The sequence below is a fragment of the Zootoca vivipara genome, chromosome 10, assembly GCF_963506605.1.
Source record: "Zootoca vivipara chromosome 10, rZooViv1.1, whole genome shotgun sequence".
Lineage (NCBI taxonomy): Eukaryota > Metazoa > Chordata > Lepidosauria > Squamata > Lacertidae > Zootoca > Zootoca vivipara.
Window position 1 is genome coordinate 8,548,427 of NC_083285.1, and position 21,230 is coordinate 8,569,656.

The window sequence follows — 21,230 nt, forward strand, 5'->3', positions numbered from 1 at the left end:
ATGCGCGCTTCTGCGCATGCGCGCACGGCGAACCCGGAAGTAAACACTTTCAGGTTTGCCGCGTTCGTAACCCGAAAAGACACAATATGAAGTAAGTGGATGCAACACGAGGTATGACTATATTGGAATTGAGACCCGTGCTTTTTATCTTATTCATAAACAATCTAGAGTTGACAGAAGTGAGGTATGCCTGTTTGCTGATAATGTCAAATTATTCAGGGTGGTTAAAACAAAAAGGGATTGGGAGGAGCTCCAAAAGGATTTCTCCAACCTGAGAGGAGGGTCAGTAAAATGGCAAATGTAATTTTCTGTAAGGAAGTATGAAGTGATTGATGCACATTGAGACACCTCTCCTCCCAATTTCACATATACTGTACAGTGGGTTACAGACACTTCAGGTTACAGGCTCCGCTAACCCAGAAATAATACCTTGGGTTAAGAATTTTGCTTCAGGATGAGAACAGAAATTGCGCGGCGGTGGTGCGGCGGCAGTGGGAGGCCCCATTAACTAAAGTGGTACCTCAAGTTAAGAACAGTTTCAGGTTAAGAACGGACCTCCAGAATGAATTAAGTTCTTAACCCAAGGTACCACTGTACATTCATAGGGTCTGAACTGGCAGTGGCTGACTGGGAACGGAACCTTGGGCCTAGTGGATAGTTTGATGAATATGTTGATCCTAGTATGAGGGAGCTGTGAAAAAAGCAAATTACCTACATGCTAGGGATCACTAGGGAAGGGATTGAGAATAGAACTGCCAATAATGCCGTTATACAACTATAGTGTGACTACTTGGAATACTGCATATAGTTCTGTTTGCTTAACCTTTGGTTGCTTGGATAGATTTAAAAGAGGACAAATGGCTGTTGTGAAGGACAGACCCTGGGTCCGCCTCCTGAGTGGAGCTTCAGCCAATCAGGAAAGTAGGCAATTAGAATCTGACAGTTAGAACTGTTAGATAGGTCTTGACCATCTGCAGGAGCCCAGTCAGGGCATTTCCTGCCTGCGCCCGGGGCAGGCAACATCAGTAGCACACCCGCATGGGGGCTGGGAGTTTTTTTACTCCTAGAATAAGAGCAATTTCCATTCTAGTAGGAATGAGTCTATTCAGAGCAGTGGTGTGGCGTGGGGGTGGGGCCGTGGGCGGGGCACACCACCATAGTGACCTCTGCCCACTGTTGCAGTTTGGGGGGCGCATCACAGTGCTCTGCCCCATCATGAGTTGTTACGTCCTTCTCAGCGCCCTCCAGCTGGGGGTGGCTGAGAAGGACACAACAGGCATGGGCCCTGGCCTCTGCGAGCCCAGCACTGCTTTGGCGAGCTGCGCTGCTTTCAGGGAGGGTGTCGTGAGCTGTGGTGTACTTCTCATAGTGTCATCCAGCTGGGGGGCGACTGAGAAGGACACAACAGGCAGGCACCCCAGGTCCTGTGAGCATGCCTGTTGCATCCTTCTCAGCCGCTTCCCAGCAAGAGGGCGTCATGGGAAGGATGCAACAGCTCACAACGCCCTCACTGCAAGCCCAGTGCCGCTCGCAAAAGTTCTGTCAGGTTCTAACTGCCTACTTTCCCACTCTGTGCCCTGATGCGGGTTTGCTGCTGATGTTGCCTGCCCCCGGGCACAGGCAGGAAATGCTCTGTCTCTGACTCAGGGACAGGTTTAAGGTAAGAATTTTAAGGAAGTTCTTAACTATCTCTGTAAAGAGTATTTGTCTAAAACAATGTTGGTACCTTATTAGAGTAACTATTAAGCTATAGCTTTCATTGAGGGGAATTATTCTAGCTTTCCCCCCAAATGTGCCTCATTCTTACTTTGATCCTCTGAGTAACGGATAAACATTAACATGGTTTCTCCTTGCCACATCTTGCTGCTGGTTACTATTAAGAAGTGATGTTCCATGCAAATAATAACAGATCTCTCAAGTGTTCTGACAGGGAGAGTCTTAAGTGTTAAAACCACCCCAAAATTGGATCATGTTACTGCACTCCCATATTTATTGATGGAAGTTGCTACAGCTATCAGTGGCTACTAGCGATGATGACTGATGAGCCTCCACTGTCAGAGGCAGTTGTACTCAGTTTCTGTTTGTGCACTTTTCATAGGCATCTGGTTGGCCACTGTGAGAACAGGAAGCTGCATTTCAGCAGGGCTTTTCTTATGTTCTTACAGTTTGCTAGTTTGAATGTAGCTGCAAGCTATGGTTTGTGCTATGCAGCGGTACCTTGGTTTATAACTTAATCCGTTCCGGAAGTCCGTTCTTAAACCAAAGCGTTCTTAAACCAAGGCGTGCTTTCCCATAGCAGCGGGGAACTCAATTTTACAAATGGAACACACTCAACAGGAAGTGAAACATGTTCTGCTTCCAAGGCAAAGTTCACAAACAAAAACACCTACTTCCAGGTTTGCAGCGTTCTTAATCCAAGTTGTTCATAAACTAAGCCAGGCATCCCCAAACTTGGCCCTCCAGCTGTTTGGGGACTACAATTCCCATCATCCCTGACCAGTGGTCCTGTTAGCTAGAGTTGTAGTCCCAAAACAGCTGGAGGGCCGAGTTTAGGGGTGCCTGAACTAAGCTGTTCTTAAACCAAGGTACCACTGTATTGTATTGCTGACGTTGAAGGCAGTGTGTGAACATGAAGAACAGTAAAAATAATCTTTAGTTCAGGGCAACTGGCAGTTCCTCGGCCAGTACAGAAGCTAGTTGGACTGATGAAGCAGAGTACTCTTGTTCATCGGCCCCAGTATACCTGGCAATGAAGGTGGAGATCACTTTCTTTAATAATCTCTTCCAATATGACTCTTTCTGTTTAAGATCTTTAGTAGTGATTTTTAAAAACAGAACGGTAACATGATTTTTTTTTTCATGAATAGGAACCTTTTGGATCGAGACACATTTTCAAAATCTGATCCAAGTAAGTATAACATTCGTTAATGAAATTTTCAATTTCCTATTCACATCTCACAATGTTTTCTTTTAGATTAAAATGAATTATGCAAGGGACTGAATGAAAGGTTAATTAGCCAGTAATCCTTACTGATAATTTTTGGTACTGGTTCTTGCGTAAGTAAATCAGTTCCCTAGTACCTGTACTATAAAGCCAGGGCTGCAATGAAGCCAACTTTGCATCCTTCTGATAAGGATTTTCCTTTACCACTAACATTGAATAATTCTTTTGAATGATGGATGCATAAATAAAAACTGAATATTTGCTAAATGAGGAGTTTAAAATAGTTTCTGTTTGGAAGATCAAGGAAAATAATGAACTTTGAAGAAAGCCTTGTTCTCTTCATTGCTAGTAGAAGTGCGTATGCATTTTTCTTGGGCATGGTGAACAAACTAGAAGAGCCAACCTTTTAATACCAGAATATTAAATGTCTGGAAGACAAGGAGATATTTCCTCCATTGTTCTTAAAGGGTTTCCCAGTTAGGAGGATGCTGGTGAAAGAAGTGTCTTAAAAAAAAAAGTATGGTAACTTCAGCTGAAAGGGCTAAAATATATTGTAGCTGTTAAACTTGAAACAGGTTTCCTTCTACTTATGGTTTGTTAGATCTGATGTATATGGTCAGAAATAACAGCTAGACTGTATGACATAGTATTCAAATTCAGTGTTTGAATGCTGGATCTTATTGTGAAGTTTCATTAAACATGAAGCATGATCTCAGATGGCTTAGTAACTCCTAAATGGACTCTGATGTCTTACGTAATATTTTAATGTTTGCCTAATATATGTAGCATTATAGCTTTGAGTATTAGTTGTAGTGGAAAAGTTAAACAAAAATATATGAAATTGATCACATTCTTCTTTTTTGTCCCCACAGTCTGTGTTTTGTATACCCAAGGTATGGGAAATAAGGAATGGAGAGAGGTAAAGCTTTTTGTTGTTGCATTTATATATGTATATATATGCAATACAGTATATATATTGTTGCATGCCACCCCAATCTCTGAGCAGTGCGAGATTACTAGGGTTCCAGGTGCTTACCCAGCGTTCATGTTTGCTTTGGAATGAGGTACAGAAAAGACTGTGGTTCCATTATGATATATGGTTTATTTACACATCTATACAACCCGAGCCTGCAATGGAGGGGATCACAGCATTAACACCCCAAGAGGGCCTTACTTCCTCCGTAGTTACAACTCAAACAGAAATTGAATATTGCTCTGTCTGACTTCCCAGCTTCTAGGTCATATCACTCAACTCTTATTTCTGCCCTTTGTCTTTCTAACTCCCACCCATTTGCCCTCTGGTGCCTTTGTTCCCTTCATAGCACATTACCTAGGCCAGGCATCCCCAAACTTCAGCCCTCCAGATGTTTTGGACTACAATTCCCATCTTCCACGACCACTGGTCCTGTTAGCTAGGGATCATGGGAGTTGTAGGCCGAAACATCTGGAGGACTGCAGTTTGGGGATGCCTGACACATTACCAGGAAGCTAGCCTGGCTATTCCAGGAATTAGAAGGGGGACTAGGCATACCCCTCCCCCCAAAAATCTTCATAATATATAGCAGTGCTTTGTTGTACTGGTAGAAGGAAAAGCTTGTAGCTTAGTTTCAATAAAAAGTGATAGCTCTGGGTTGTTAATATAGAGACTTGGGATCACATTTTTAAGAGCAATGCATACTGGGCTCATTCACACATTACACAGTAACATAAGTAATGATTTAACATGAATGTGCTTAACTCACCTATTTTGCTCTTCTCTGAATATGTGGGGGAAACAAACCATGATTCTTGACATTAGTATTAAGTCCAGTGCAGAGATTATGGATACAAACTATGACCTGTAGAGAGGAATTGTTGTTGGCTTAAGATGGTTTGTTTCTTAGGCGACCTAATAGGGAGGAGCGATGCAGGTGAGATTGGTGTGCTCTATTATGGATGGATTACCTTGATGTGTGAATGAAGGTACTCTGTTCCCAATCCTCAGCTCAGTTTTGTTATGTTGTTGTTTAGTTGTTTAGTCATGTCTGACTCTTCATGACCCCATGGATGTTATACTACCATAATAAAAGTTTGCTTCTTGCACATCATGTTTATTTACTCTGAAGTAAGACCCATTGACTGCAGCACAGGTAAATACTTTCAGGTACAAATGTGTAGCGTTGTATTTTCTTTTTCAACGTATTAATAGTTTCCAAGGGTAAAGCCTCAATTGTAAAATTCAGCAAGATGCCTCAAGGTGTTATTTCAAAGCCTTCCAATTTGGGGTTCTAGAAATATTAGTATCAGCTGTAAATTTATTCATTGACCATATTTCTTGGGTTCCCATTGATCCACCTAAGAGCTTGGATTTGCAGCATCTCTGGCAATGACTTTGATTAATTACATTTTCTGTACTGGCTGAAAAAGACAGTCCTGGATTGGCAGGACCTGTCAATGGATAGTGGATCTATAGATGCAGGGAGGTAACACCTGACACTCTGCTTCCATTTGCTTTGTGCCACTTATTTATTTATTTATTTATTTATTTATTTATTTATTTAGGACACTTGTATGCTGCTCTTCAGCCAAAAAGGCTCCCGGAGCGGCTTACAAGAACTTGAAACAAGACACTCCCTAGACACTCTGCAGGTTTACATCCAAATAAATAAATAAAAATACAACACACAAGGGGAAAGGAACAAAGCTCAAAGCTCAGGCTCCAGTTTCTAGACAGTTGTTCCAATATTGACCAGCTGGCATAGTTCAGAGGCAGAAGATATTGTATCCCCGTCCTAGTCCCATTGCTAAGCAAGCAGGGGTTAGGAGTCTCCGGGGAACACTTGTCTGAGAGCAAAATCCACATACAAAGTCAGACAGTTAGAGGTCAGGGAATCCAGATGACCACAGAGCCAAGGGTCCAGTCCAGGGGTCCAGATAGCAAGCAGCAAGGTAGAGCCAGGAACCACAAGTATTGTTTCCAGCATTTGACTGCTGCTGAGAGCTTTGTTTAAGAAGGCCAGAGCCAGCTGGTTTTATCAGTGCCTTCTCCTCTTGTGTCCTTGAAGGCTGATCATCTGTAGGTAGAGTCACTCCCCTTCAGGCTGCTGTTCAGCAGGCAAAGCTACACTAGGTGCTTGATGGAGCTGGGCCTCAAGCAAAGCAGATGCAATGAACTCTGCTTCATCTCTCTCCCAATGAAGCAGTCTGATGAAATGGCTGCCCTCAGATGACAGTTGAGGGAGAAGAGGCCTGATTTGTAGTCATAGCTTTAAGCACCTGTCTAGAATCTGTGACAACTGACGTTACTATTACTTGCCAAAGCTTTCTATCCCTTTGATGCCAAATTCCATATTTTTGGAGGCTATAGAAACACATCTCCTTAAAAGGACTGCATGACTTGCATGGCAGTAACCCCTTAGTCAATGCCATAACCTTAACCCATACAATATTAGGAATATAGGAAGCTGTCTTAAAGTCCGACAATTGGTCCATCTAGCTCAGTATTTTCTGCACTGGTTGACAGCAACTTCCTAGGGTCTTACAGGGAACATTCCCATTCGCACATGGAGATGCTGCCAATTGAACTTGGAACCCACTGCATGCAAAGATGCTCTATCACTGAGCTGTGGGCTGGCCCTTCCCTGGTGTATTGATTTTAGGTTTTTGTAGATGCCCCCATTCAGATTGTTCCTGATTCTGAGCTTCTTGGTTCTTATGGAGAAAATAAATTGTCCACTTTGAAATCTTGCTTTTAGCAATTAAAGTGTTCTGGGAGATTTAGAAGTTTTGTTTGTATGCTGTTTAAAAACAAACAAAAGTAAAATGTTGTTATTTGGCACTTTGCTTAGAATCTCAGAGGAAAAGATTGCGTAATAGTGTCTGCTAGTTCTAACGCCCTGCCAATTCCAGATTCTGAGCAAATTAGCAGAAATTGTTCTTTCCATCTATTACTAAAAATTTCCTTAACCGTTCACTTGTTCTGAAGCTTTACATCATTTTTCATGGCTCAAACAATGGTTTAGTTTTTAATTATTTTTATATATAACCTCTGAAAATTTATATGGGAAATGAATAAGATGTATATACCCTGTCTTTCTGAAAAAATTATAAAACTTCAGGATATCTGCTGCATATTTTGGAAAATGGTTTGTCTGCTTGATTTCTGTTTGGCACCTCTTAAGATATTGTAAACAGATATTGCATGATGGCTCCTGAGATCTTAAGTAAAATAAATATTGATGAAAATTACATTCATTGGGTGTTGAATATACTCAGGCTAGGAGCTGCTTTTAGCTAGGTCTCTTTCCCTGCCTAATGAAAATCTTATATTTCTTCATTTTTTTTTCCATTTCGTGTGTGCATATGCACTTATCATATGTATTGATATACTTTCCACAATATTTTATTTTACAGTTTGGGAGAACTGAAGTAATTGACAATACTTTGAACCCAGATTTTGTGAGAAAATTTATATTGGATTACTTTTTTGAAGAGAGACAGAACCTGCGATTTGACTTGTAAGTTTATTTATATACTTTGGGGTTTGATTATATTATGACAGTATATTTGATCTACAAGAATAGTTAATGAAGTGGAATTTTAAAACATTTTGACATTAGATTGTATCTTAATGTAGTGGTAAAAAATGTTTCCAGTCAATTCACTACAGCAAACTATGTTGTTTCAAATTCAGCTAATGGATCTACAGTTTTCATTGGTATAATTATTATTTTACACTATGGTTACTAAACCCAGTCAGCTTCGAGGAAATGTTTAGCAACCTTGTTAAAACACTTTTTCCAGATTGCCCATCCACTCCAGTTAGGCCTCACCAACACTATAACTGAAGACTTTTGTTGAAGTCTCTGCTACAAGTCCTGCTGACCTATTTAAGTGCAGGTCTGTTTTTGCTGTTCTTTTTCCTGGAATCTTCCCTGGGCTCTCCTACCAGACATTTCCTGCCTAGCATTCCAAACAGCACATCACTTCTTCTCCATCAGTGCTGTAGAAAGGTTCTCCACTTGTGTCTTCATCCCAAGGCAAGTGATTCAGCTATCCCAGCAATCCTCTGGCCACCAAGCCACTCTGCTGTCCTTTCAGGTCTTCTTTCTTCCTCATTGATCATCTTCCACTTCGGTTACCTTCTCCTGGCTGTCCATCACAATCGCCAATCGTGGACCCTCCAACCATATAGCCAGCTCCTAGCCATATATACACTTATTCTGGCCACTCTAGTCCAACCCCAGCCAAATTCAAAGCTTGTACCCACCAATCAGAACATGCGGAACTTCTGTTCTTTTGCATACTGAGAGTTCCATCTCCACTCCCACCCCAAGCGTAGAGAGTTCTGCCATCACACACATTACAATGTACATTACAATCCAAATGATGGAAAGATTACATGATATACCTGCTTAAACCCAGTTTTAACCAGCAAGATTGCTTCACTGTTTTACATGGGTATTGAGTTTATAAGTACCGGTAGTTTAAAATATTTTGTTCTTTTTCATTTTAGGTATGATGTGGATTCAAAGAGTCCAAATTTATCGAAACATGTAAGTGCTACTTTACTTTAACCTTAAGTGTTTCCACATCTTATTTACACATTTTATATATTTTAAGGTCTAATTATCCCTGACTGTAATTTTTGCACCTCATTGCCATTTACCTACCTTACAATTTTGTCCTTTATATACATGCTACTTACGATTTTACTTCATGCATCTGATGAAGTGAGCTTGAGTCCATGAAAGCTTATACCATACCACCAGTTAATCTTTAAGATACTACAGTGGGCTCTAAATATTTTTGCTGCAATATACTCACAAAAGTGGACAACATTCAAGACAGTTGTCAATCTTTCCAGGAGTGGACACCAGCACCATTGTTTGTTCCACATCTACCATCAACAGGGTGGCCTCAGGAGGAAGTTAGCTGGTATTCCCAGCCCTTGCTAAACTCAGGAAATTATAAGTTTGCTCAAATTCTGACCCTTCACTGAACATGAAGATTATGGGGAGTCTGTCGCCCAGTATCCATACCAGTACATGAAGAAGAAAGAAACATTTTCCTCCTGCACTTCTCACAATTTTTGTTGTTGCAGCTTATCATAGTTAAGATAGTTCTGGATCCAGACAGCATAACAAGCTTTGGTTCATGAAAAGCAAAAGGTTCCAAACTTGCCCAGGTTAAGGCACAATGCTCACTTAAGCATGTTCCCATAATTATGAACCATAATTTATCAGTGTGTCCAAATAAAGCCTTTAATTCTATTTAAATACTGCATTTCTCATATCCATAAGCTTACTAAGTGAAAAGTGGAGATGGGGTTGTGGGACTTAGCTTTATCATTTTCATAATAATTTTTCAGGACTTCTTGGGACAAGTTTTCTGTACGCTTGGAGAGATTGTTGGATCACAAGGAAGCAGATTAGAAAAGTCAATCATGTAAGTGTATTCTTTTCAAAGAAACTGATGCTAAACTTCCTATATCCTTCCCACTAGCTACTGATCCTGCCTTTGGTTTGGCAGATCTTTGTGTTCTCTGGTATTTGACAAATAAAAATTCTAGACAGGGAATACTGTCAAGGCATGTCATTTTTTATTCACTGTTGTGTGTTCTGAATTTGTGTAGTGTTGTTTTAAAGTACTGTAAATTATAGCACTGTCTTCAATTAAGGTGAATTGCTTTTTCATCATTCCATCATTATACAGCCTGAAATTGTAGCCCTCATAAAAATCAAGATACTGTAATTAGTTCTATCAGTAGGAAATTTGACATGGAAAATCCACATTTTTGAGGTATAATCTAACCAAATGACACCGTTTATGAACTTGGCTTGTTTCAATAAACCATAGTTAAAATTAACCACAATTGATCTGGTTTCAGAATAGAATGACAAGCTGCAGTCAATCTAACACAGAAGCAAAAGCTTACGAGCTCTTCCTTGCAGACATATCTAAGAAGCGAACAGTGAGCTTATTGTTGGTGATTCTCATGACTCAAAACTATGGGGTTAACATTCCATCCAAGCAAGACCATCGACTGCAATCTTTTTCCCTCTTGCCTAAAAGATAATTATGTCACGAATTCAACAGCTTTGCAAAAATATGCATTTAGCTACTTCAGTAAAACTCCATAATACAGTCTTGTTACAAGTTCCCATTTTAAATCAGTCACTGAACTAAAGGCAATATTAAAACTCGCATCTATTTGGCAGATTGAAGCTTCCCTGGTGGAACCTGCTTTCCAAAGCAAAAATGGCCATTGGCGGCGCAAGCAGTCTGCAGAAGTGTGTATTTGTAGATGGGGGAAAGGAAGCTCCTGTGTGTGTTTGCATGTGGCTGCATGTGTTTGGATTTCCCTAAAATGACTCTCTGGGAACAATGCAGGATTGTGACATAGCTTTGTTGCCATTGGGAGATTTTATAAGAATTTTATAAGAATTAAGAAAGCTGATTGCATTAAGGATTGCAGCTGTGCCACCACTTGAAGCAGCAGTGAAACTTTTCATAAGAAAGGGAGAGAGAAAATTTAAAACTTCTGCCACTTCATCTTATGGTAACCCTTCCTGCTCCCTATGAAATTAACTAGAAATTTTATCCCCTTCCCCAAAGCCTGTTAAATAAACCTCCACCCCCCCACTTCCATGAGAGGTGAATGGCTTTGTGAAAATAGAGGGCATTTCTGGCCCAGCTTTGGGCATGCTCCTTTGCATGGTGGTGTACATATTTGCATAGTGTTTGTGTGTGGCATGCTTTTGCATGTTGCTGCACATTCTCCTCTGTTGTTTGCATGTGACACAGTGCTATATGTAGCTATCTGAGTGCCATACTCCTGCAAATCTTTGCATGTAGTTTGCTATCTGTGGGGTGCTGCTGCTGTGCTTGTTTGTTTGGGGCATTTTCCTGCATGAATTTGCATGTGCTGTGTTGCAGACCTTTTTTGCATGTGGAATACTGCTTCATGTTACTATGTGTGTTTGTATGTAGAATACTGCTAAGTGTATTTGCAGGTGATATGCCACTGTGTGTGTAGAATTACTACGCATGTTTACATTTGATGTGCTTCTGCATGTGTGTGCATGGAGTGTGCAGTTGTGTGCTGCGTACTTTTGCATGGGCTGTGCTTAATAGGTAGTATGCTCCTGAGTGTGTACTGTGATGCTATTTGCATGTGACGTCCCTTTTCATAGCTGTATGTGTTTGAGAGAGCACGTGAGTGAGTGGAGCAGCCCTGACCTCACAATATTTTGTGTCTTGCCTTTGCCCGCTTCCTCTAACATTCTGCTTTACAACTCTTCTGATACTTCCTCCCTATTCACTTGATTTGCAATCTGTAACAGTGGACTACATTGCAGGGATTGTGAAAGCCACTTTGCCAGCTATAGCCCCTCTCCCCCACTGGAGCTAAACCTCAGTGCACTACATTATCTGGCTTTGGGGGACAAACTATGAAGGTGATAAAAACAGGAATAATGTGCAGGCGACAGTAAAAATGGCCTTAACTTACAGATTACTCAGATATATGAAACATTTCCTGTATTCCACATAGTATAAATGCTAAGTATTACAGGCTAAAAAGCCAAGTTTAATCTTTTAATTAAGTTTTGTGCTCCCCAGTTATGTGAGTTTTCTGGAAAATATATATACAGTATAGGAAATTTTTCTGGTGCCCTAGAAAGTGATCTAATTTAGCATGTTTATTTTACTTATATTTAGTAAGCAAAGCCAAGAACGTTGACTCTGTCAAGCATGCGTAATATTTATTTGCAGTTGACATCAGTTTGTTGTTACTAATGAATGGGAGATATGGATTTTTTTTGGTGGAAAAATAATACACCAAAAAATTTTCCCTCATCACTGATGATCTCGCATTTTGTGCTCACTTGCAACATAACACCCATAAACCAATATTTCCCTTGGTCTTTTAACCTTCTGCATGTTGTGGGAGCACCAGAAGTGAAGACACTATGGTGCAGTGGTACACTGATCCTCCACTTTCCCTATTAGTTAAGGAGAGTGGCATATATTAGTACCAAAGGACTATATATGAGAGCTTGCTCAGGTTGATGGATGCAGAGAAAAAACTCTGGAGAGGAATGAACTGGTGAGTTTGGAATCCTTGTATTTAATTGCTATTACAATGTTGTTTTGTTACAGAGGAATTCCTGGGAAGAAATGCGGCACAATAATAATGACAGCCGAGGAGCTCAACTGTTGTCGGGTAAGTTCACATTTTGGTTTTCTTTTGCCAAAGTATATTGTTTGTCTCCTAGTTAGCATAGAGTACAATTCAAAGTGTTGGTGCTGACCTTTCAAGCTGTAAATGGCCTCAGTCCAGTATACCTGAAGGAGTGTCTCCACTCCCTCATCTCACACTGAGATCTAGCACCGAGGGCCTTCTGGTGGTTCCCTCACTGCAAGAAGTGCAGTTACAATGAACCAGGCAGAGGGCCTTCTTGGTAGGGGCAATCACCCTGTGGAACGCCCTCCCATCAGATGCCCAGGACATAAGTAACTATACAGCCTTTCATCTGATGGCAGCCCTGTATAGGGAAGTTTTAAAATGTTTAATTATGTTTTATGTATGTTGAAAGCTGCCCAGAGTGGCTAGGGCAACCCAGTCAGATGGGTAGGGTATTGTTGTTGTTGTTGTTGTTGTTGTTGTGGGTAGGGTGTTGTTGTTGTTGTGGGTAGGGTGTTGTTGTTGTTACATTAAATCCATTTGTATATTGCTAAACTTGTAAGACTAGCTATTGCATGCTTATAATCAGACTTTGAAGAGTAGACATCTTGGCATTTGCTATAGAAGTAGAGCTCATCTTATGCTGCTTTAAATAATTAAATCTATTTAGGAACAACAAAGGACACTGCCTTATACTAAGTCAGACCATATGCAGTCAAACTTCGGTTGTCGAACGTAATCCATTCCAGAAGACTGTTCACCTTCTGAAATGTTCAACAACCAAGGCATGGCTTCTGATTGACTGCAAGAGCTTCTTGCACTCGAGCAGAAGCCGCATTGGACGTTCGGGTTCCGAAAAGCTTTCAAAAACCGAAACATTTACTTCTGGGTTTTCGGCGTTAGGGGGCCAAAACATGCAAAAATGGAGCCATTCGAGAACTGAGGTTTGACTGTATTGACACTGATTGGCAGTGACTGTCCAGGGTTTCAGACAGGAGACTTTGCTAGCCCCGCATGAAGATACCACAGATTGAACCTGGGTTATTTTGCATGCAAAACATGTCCTATCTACCACTGAGCTGCAGCTCCTCCTCAAGGAATATTTTGTGTTGATGCATAGTCACAGCTTTTATTAGTCTTAAAATTTAACATGACTGCAATTTATCATTGTTAAACCAAGTACGTATGCATGGATGCTAGATCTAAACGCAAGGCTCATTGTAATAAAATGGCTACCACATGTAGATAGGTTAATATCTACATGCTTTGCTTCCCGAGTAGTTGTTTAATAATAATAATAATAATAATAATAATAATAATAATAATAATAATTTATTTATACCCCGCCCATCTGGGTGGGTTTCCCCAGCCACTCTGGGCGGCTTCCAGAAGGATATTAAAATACAATAATCTATTAAACATTAAAAGCTTCCCTAAACAGGGCTGCCTTCAGATGTCTTCTACCGGTAAAAGTCTGGTACTGTAGTTATTTTTCTTTTTGACATCTGGTGGGAGGGCGTTCCACAGGGCGGGTGCCACTACTGAGAAGGCCCTCTGCCTGGTTCCCTGTAACTTGGCTTCTCGCAGCGAGGGAACTGCCAGAAGGCCCTCAGCACTGAACCTCAGTGTCCGGGCAGAATGGAGGGGGTGGAGACACTCCTTCAGGTATACTGGACCAAGGCCGTTTAGGGCTTTAAAGGTCAGCACCAACACTTTGAATTGTGCTCGGAAACGTACTGGGAACCAATGTAGGTCTTTCAAGACCTGTGTTATGTGGTCTCGGCGGCCGCTCCCAGTCACCAGTCTAGCTGCTGCATTTCCTTGTGGATCATTCAGGACCACTCGTTTTGCCTCCGCAATGTTGCAACAGTGTGAAGAAAACAGCATGGTAGTCACATGCCAAGTTCCTGGTCCTGAATGGCTTGTCACATAGAATCGGCAGCCAGTGGATGCAGTTCAAATAACCTTCAACCTATTAAATCATGTAAGCAAAACACCTCCCTGTACATAAAAACATGTCAGAAAAGGGTTGCTTTATTAATTCTTTTGTTCCCTTTCTATTTATTTATTTCAGCAGTTTATATACCATTTAAAGCTGTGGTTTCTAAGTGGTATTTCTTCTGCTGCTACAGTTTTGTGGCATTTTATGCTATTGTATTTATTTTATATGTTTTTTAAATTAACTATTATTGGAGATTGTCACTCAAAGAGCAGAATGAAGAACAAATAAAGAATATCTCCTGTTGTAGAACTAATATGAATTCTAACATGATTATATTTGGGTAATTGCAGTGGGAGAAGGAACAAGAAATCCTTGCTATCTCTTAATTTGTAATTGAAATTTTGTTACAGTATAGCTTCAGAAGCCTAGAATTATGAATAAATTGATTAAAATATTTGATATGATGTGTGTGACACAAATAATGCCTCAAAATTCATGACTATGTTCCCATCTTGGTAGCAAATGAAAAGAAAATCAAAATTTTACGTGCCTCTTTTTTGGTTAGTAAAATGAAAGCAATGTAAACTTGATGCCTAATACTTATGCAATTTTTAATCAGTGTAAATAGTATGCTTCTTATAAATCATATACTTAATTTGTGTTACACTCTTCTATTATTAGGATGCTGTACTGATGCAGTTTTGTGCTAACAAATTGGACAAGAAAGATTTCTTTGGGAAATCTGATCCCTTTCTGGTATTTTTTCGCAGCAATGAAGATGGCAGGTAGATATTCTTATTTTCTTCTGTTAAACATTTTGTGAAGTGTCATAAACAATATTTAAAGTTTCAGCACTCTTGTATCTTTAGAGTACTGTTGATTAGAAATTGAAACAATCCAGTGCTCTAGTCTAGGGAACTCTTTGCACAAGCACCTCTGTGCATTAAAGATGCCTAAATTGCCTATTTTAGTGGGTTGGGACTGGAACAATGCAAGAGCAACCAACATATTGAAAAGGGTAAATTAGTAATCATTATATACTTTGACTTCCAAAATACTTTTGGCATAAGATGGTGACGGTGAGCCAGTAATTGTTTATGGAAAAGGAGACAGAGTTACACAGAGTTCTCATGACAAAGGAAGGTAGGCAGTGCTCCCCGTATCTGGAATGGGTCTGGTACTATTTAAATTTTTTATTAATGATTCAGAATCTTATGGTTTGCAATAACGCAGATTAGTTTGCAGATGACATGCTTCAACATGCTAACGACGCTATGTTCTGGAAGATTTTTGGTTACTTACTCATTTATAGCAGGGGTGGCTAACCTTTGGCTCTCTAGATGTTGGACAACAATTCCCATCAGCCACAACTTTTGTGGGGGGGCAAATGTTAGCCCCCCTGACTTGCAGCCGTGGACAAATCACTTTTCTCTCTGCCTTGATAGTATCCAAGTATATATATTGTTGCTATACATCAGAAAACTGCAAAAGAACCTATTGAAAGTTGCTTGTGGCAACACTGCTTTGTGACGCCGTGTGCATGTTCATTTGCATCAGTTGGGATCCATTCTCTGGTAGGGTATGATCTCATTTGAGGACAGGGCAGGAGAAAAAAGACCTGGTGTATACATCTTCATCTCCACTTGGGAATCTGCAATGATAAAAAACGAGACCAATCATATTTTTATCCCTCATGATTTACTATTGGCATCCATTTTGTCTGGAGTCGTCATAGTAAGCCATAAGCCATGGTTTTCTGTGAAGGAGCAGCACACAAGTGCTTGCTGCTAAATTGCTCCCGTTTTGTTCCTCCCTTGTAGAGCCAGAAGCGACAAATAGCAAGTCTTGGCTTAGTTGCAACGTGTGAACCAACACTCTTAGTTTGTTTCTGACCAAACTGTATTGTTAAGCCAAGGTTTGTTCTTTGCTTACTGGTCCTGGCAATTTGTTCAGGAGAAGCAAATTGTGAGTGTGGTTCACATGCTGCTTGTGGTTCACAGAATGGAGCCATTGTAAAGAGGAAGACGCAGTGAACTGTAACACATACACAAGGCCTATTCAAGATCACTTAACCCAAAGTAGTTAGATACTTATACCCTTTAATCATTGTGTCGTGCTCATAATCACCGTGGTTTTTCCATAGTTTCATACATGCTTATACAGATGATATGGGATTCTACTCTGGGTTAGTGATTGTGAGAACAGAAATGGTAAGGAATTTTTGGTACCACATCTAGGTGTTTGGGTCGGGTCACCAGTTGCCATTGGCAGGAGCGTATTTTCACTATTTAGAACAGGCTTCTGTGGCTCTGCCCTTTGATTTCCAGCAGGGTGGGGGAAGAGGAAATCAGGGAACTTCAGTCCCCACAGACCATTGTGCATGGGAGTAGACAAGGCACCAGACATACCCTGAAATCCTTAACAGGAAGCTTTCTGAGTGTTGCAGAATGAGGAAGCAACAGACATACAAACCTTGGGGCAGGAGAGCAGCATGTTAACCATTCCTGGTCTAGAAGCTTCTTATTGTTGTCGACAATTAAAATATTGATATTCTCTATGTTTAGAAATATACCAGTGAAAAGTGGTGTGAGAGAAGGTCAGTAAACAGCACCATAGCTGTTGCATCCTGGTGCAAATCAGACAACCTGTCTTGAGGCTTTTGTTCCGTCTTCAAAGAGGTAGAAAAAAATTCAGGCATCTCGTCCCTGGTTTAATCCCAAACGGCAACATCTAATAATCAAGAACTTGCTACAAAGCATTATAAGGGAAGGAGTCTGAATATTTTCTTCCTCACCTATGAAGTACAACAGCCTCATCAAAGCCCCCTCCTCTGCCTGCCAGAGTTCCTCCTCCACTTCCTGCTGCTACCCATCATGTGTTCTCCGTAAAAAGAAAAAAGAAAAAAGTGTGGTATAGCTGTATGTGTAGATGAATTTGAAAACTGTTTGCATTGCATGACTAAAAATGAAATACTGTAGTGCTCTCTTTTTTAATTTCACATAAATTACAGTGTATTCCCACTTGGTGGATTTGTTTTCAAAAACTATCAAGCGGACTATAAATACCTTTAGATAAGTATTAAAATAAGAATAGCTTGTTTGTGTTTCAGCTTTACAATCTGCCACAAAACAGAAGTGATAAAGAATACATTAAATCCAGTGTGGCAGGCATTCAAGATATCTGTCAGAGCACTTTGCAATGGAGATTTTGACAGGTAAGAGTTAAACCTTTTGTCTTAAGTAAAGTTTTCAAAGATCTGAGGTTCCTCAATTTAGTTTAATCTTTTTAGATAGCATAATATAAGTTCAAAACTTTAAGTAAATGTTAACATCACCACCATTCATTTAGTTAAGTGTTCATATATAAGAGGTACATGGGGTACTATGGTATTTTCAGTATACTAATAGGTACCACTCTCCACAGATGACTGACAAGCAGATAAAAAGCAAACTCTCTGAAAACATGGAGCCACTGTTGCTCGTGCACTAAGAAACTGCTCTTTGTCACTGCAAAGCAAATACTGATAATACTACTTTTCTCAAGAAAAATTCTTTTTGTTAAAGGTTCCTGGAGGTGTCCTCTTACTCAGAATTTATGGGATAAAAACCAGCCTACAAAGCAACTTAACAGAATGTGCTAGTGCTTCCTTCCTTCTTTTTCATAAGTAGCAGTCATCACATGAACATCTAGTGAAACAGGAATGGATGGAAAGGTATCTTCCCCATCTTGGTTACTTCATTCAGTTGTTTTTTATAAGTCAGATCACTGAGGTGCTTGCAGACATTGCTGATGCCATCTCTCCCTCAGCCGATTCACCTCGTCTTCTGTCTTTTCCATCTTACGGGCCACATAAGAAATTGAGTGGAAGGCAGACATTTTAGAGCAGTCCGATAAGGTTATATCATAACCCAGGCAAATCAAGGCATTCAGAACTAAGAGTTCTAGAAAACCTAATAGCATTCACCGTCTTTCCTTCATTTTCAGAGGAAAGCCCTCCCCCTTTCAAATTAGAGGGGGATTAGTCATACCAAACTTCAGAAGTTTAATGATATCAATTGCCTTTAATAAATATTTACAAGACAACTTAAATACTTTGGAAAATTACCTTGCTTAATTATCTGACCTCAATATTTGCTTGAAATGGAAATGAAATAGATGCAATTTGGTTAGACATAACTGTTGAAAGGATTGCACCTTTAATATTCCAAAACCTGCCAATGGGGCCAATCGGTTTGAAGGCAAATTCCTTCCCATTAAAGAACCACAGCAAGGCTAGTAATTGCATAACTTAGAAGAAGAAATGGTAATATACAACAAGCCCCAAAGCATGAGTATCGAGTCCCAGGAGGCAAGCAGGAGTGAAACCTGCTCCACTCTGAAGCCCTGCCCCCATGGACATGGATTGGCCAGAATTCAAAATTGGGACTGGTGGAAACTCCCACATGAAGATTTCCTAATTGCTGGTTGCCCACCCCAGGACTGGGTAAGCGGCCATTTTAAACATATTTTGTTCCTGAAAACCCCTGAGCTAACTTATGACAAATGTTTATGACTCTACATGATGCATTGCTACTTAAGAAATTTATATATACAAGTTAATACCCTCATTTGACTTGAGACTGAGCAGAAAGTCTAAACAGTGTCTAAAATAATTGATTTCTGTGATTGACAAAGAATTCAGTGAATCATTATTTCAGGAAAAGCACCTTTCCCAGTAAGACCATCACAGGACTAGAATAGGCTGCAACTTCTGCTGAAGAGACCTGCAAAGCTGTTGCTGGAATCTTCATACAGCTTTATTAGCATTTTAAGAGGGATGTAATTTTTATTAACAATTCTCATCTGTAATCCAGAAGCATACACACCAGGGAATGCCATATTTTCCATCCTTTGTTTGGCTATTGGTATATTTTACCCTTTCATGTGATTGACTGGAGATTTTGCTGTGGCAAGGAATTTGCTACTAGAAAAAAAGTATTTCTCTGATAGTAGATCCAAGAATCCATGTTTCTTATTACATTTTTCTTGTACTGTGCTCTTTAAGAATACCTTTCTCCTAGTTATTAGGTACACTAGCAGCAGTACTTGTATCTTATTGCTACATCTGCCTGTCAATCGCCCATGGAATGAGAAGTTGTTAGTTTGGATAACTGGACCTACCCTCATAGAAATTTATAGTTAGGGAAAAATCTAAATATGCTGCACTTGCTGTGACAACTTGATTTAGTACTTATTTGTTCTAGAATACAGCCTCCTTAAAGTGCCATTTTCTTACAATTGAAATATGACAAATATTTATACCTCTCTAATCTAGATCTTAATACATTCTGTCCAAACTGTTCTAGACTTATGATGGTTTGATTCCATGTGCTTCAGATATCTCTGTACCTCTCTGTATCTCTGTACAACAAATAAATTCCTTGAGATGTCCTGAGATACAGGGTGATTCCATGACCTAGAAAAAGCTGTTATTGTCAGAAGAAAATGCATAAGACAGTAATTCACTAATAGCCAAGAGTCATTTACCATTGACAAGAGTAGGTATTAAATATTTCAGAGCAACACTGTAATGCTTAGGAACATAAGTTGCCTTTTACAAAGTCATTCCACTGGTTTATCTACCCCAGTACTGTCTGCTCTGACTGGCAGTGCTCACCCACTAACAGGACGCGGGTAGTGCTCTGGTCTAAACCACTGAGCCTCTTGGGCTTGCTAATTGGAAGGTCAGCAATTTGAATCTGCGCGATAGGGTGTGCTCCCGTTGCTCTGTCCCAGCTTCTGCCAACCTAGTAGTTTGAAAGCATGTCAGTGCAAGTAGATAAATAGGTAGCACTGCAGCGGAAAGGTAAACAGCATTTCCATGCGCTCTGACTTCTGTCAAGGTGTTCTGTTGTGCCAGAAGTGGTTTAGTCATGCTGGCCACATGACCTGGAAAACTGTCTGTGGACAAACGCCGGCTCCCTCGGCCTGAAAGTGAGATGAGTGCCACAACCCCATAGTCGCCTTTGACTGGACTCAACCCTCCAGGGGTTATTTACCTACTTAGCTTTTGCTCTCCAGAGATGCCGGCTAGAATGGTGTGTTGCCTTGAGCACCTGTCTGTTGGAAAGGCAACCGGAAATGCTTACAAATAAATTATATTCTCCTTTGTTTTAACCCCTTTTTTAAACCAAAAAGGCGTAATCATGATGATCAATTTAATAATTAGATGTGGAAATTAAAAATACAAGTAGTAAAGTACATTACTCATTTATTTCTGTTGACAAGTTTTTTAGTATATGTGTATAGCTTTTTCTGTGTTTTATTTGTTTCTCTTCAGAACAATTAAGATTGAAGTATATGACTGGGATAGAGATGGAAGGTAATTATTTTATTGCACACCATTAATTGTTCAAAAGGAATTGTATAACATTTGTGCTCATAGACTATTTGGGCAGCTTTTGGAGTTTTCTACCAGTCATTCCTGTGCTTAAAAGCTTTAATGTAGGAATGTGTGTGCTTGCAGGAAATAACATGAGTCTACTGAGCCACTCCCTTATTGATTGTACATATGGTTATTTTGCAATCTGATGTATACCAAACCTCTTCATTATGCATTTTGACACGGGAGAGGGTTTTTTAAATGCTTTTAACTCCACTTTGTGAAAAAATAACAATGCACATTTTGTGGGGAAATGGTATGTAATCATGTAGATAATGAACCAGAGAAGAAATACTGTATTTCCTAATGCTTGGGTTTGGTTGATAACATGAGCCTATTAGTGAATTTCATGGAGCAATGGAAAACTTTCAAATATAAAATAGAGTGCCAAATTGTGGGGCGTTGGACAAATTCCTAAAATGCCTCTTGTACTGGGAAGTGTTAGCTAGCATTTTGTTCACACCTTGACCTACAATAATACAGCTTATCTGCTAATCTGAATTTTTGTTTGTTTTTGTTTCCTAGTCATGACTTTATTGGAGAATTCACAACAAGTTATAGGGAGCTATCTAGAGGACAGTCGCAGTTTAATGTGTATGAGGTAACAGTAGATTTTTTTTTTTATATCCTCAAGTACAGGTAATAAACATCATGCATTGTCTATGTGCCCCTATCTTTTAGTAATAGTAAGCAGAAAATCTGGATAAAAGCTGTAAGTCCAAGTGTGTGTACACACTTTCTAGAAATGCAGTCAATA

At 40.0% G+C, this 21,230-nt stretch overlaps 1 protein-coding gene across 7 annotated transcripts in view; it reads left to right on the top strand.

Annotated features, from left to right (window-relative positions):
* Positions 1-21,230, top strand: part of CPNE8 (copine 8) — a 57,164-nt gene that overhangs the window by 15,364 nt on the left and 20,570 nt on the right. For 4 of the 7 annotated variants that reach the window (XR_004693278.2, XR_004693277.2, XM_035126499.2 and 1 more), the window contains exons 2-12: positions 2,868-2,908; positions 3,817-3,863; positions 7,337-7,440; positions 8,439-8,478; positions 9,294-9,370; positions 10,144-10,215; positions 12,086-12,149; positions 14,734-14,837; positions 17,162-17,266; positions 20,372-20,413; positions 20,999-21,074. Coding sequence is in view for 4 of the 7 variants with exons in the window: in XM_035126499.2 (XP_034982390.1) it covers positions 2,868-2,908; positions 3,817-3,863; positions 7,337-7,440; positions 8,439-8,478; positions 9,294-9,370; positions 10,144-10,215; positions 12,086-12,149; positions 14,734-14,837; positions 17,162-17,266; positions 20,372-20,413; positions 20,999-21,074 (772 nt within the window). In the remaining 3 variants the exon portion in view is untranslated. The other 3 variants (XR_004693279.2, XM_035126495.2, XM_035126497.2) reach the window with 3 other exon arrangements.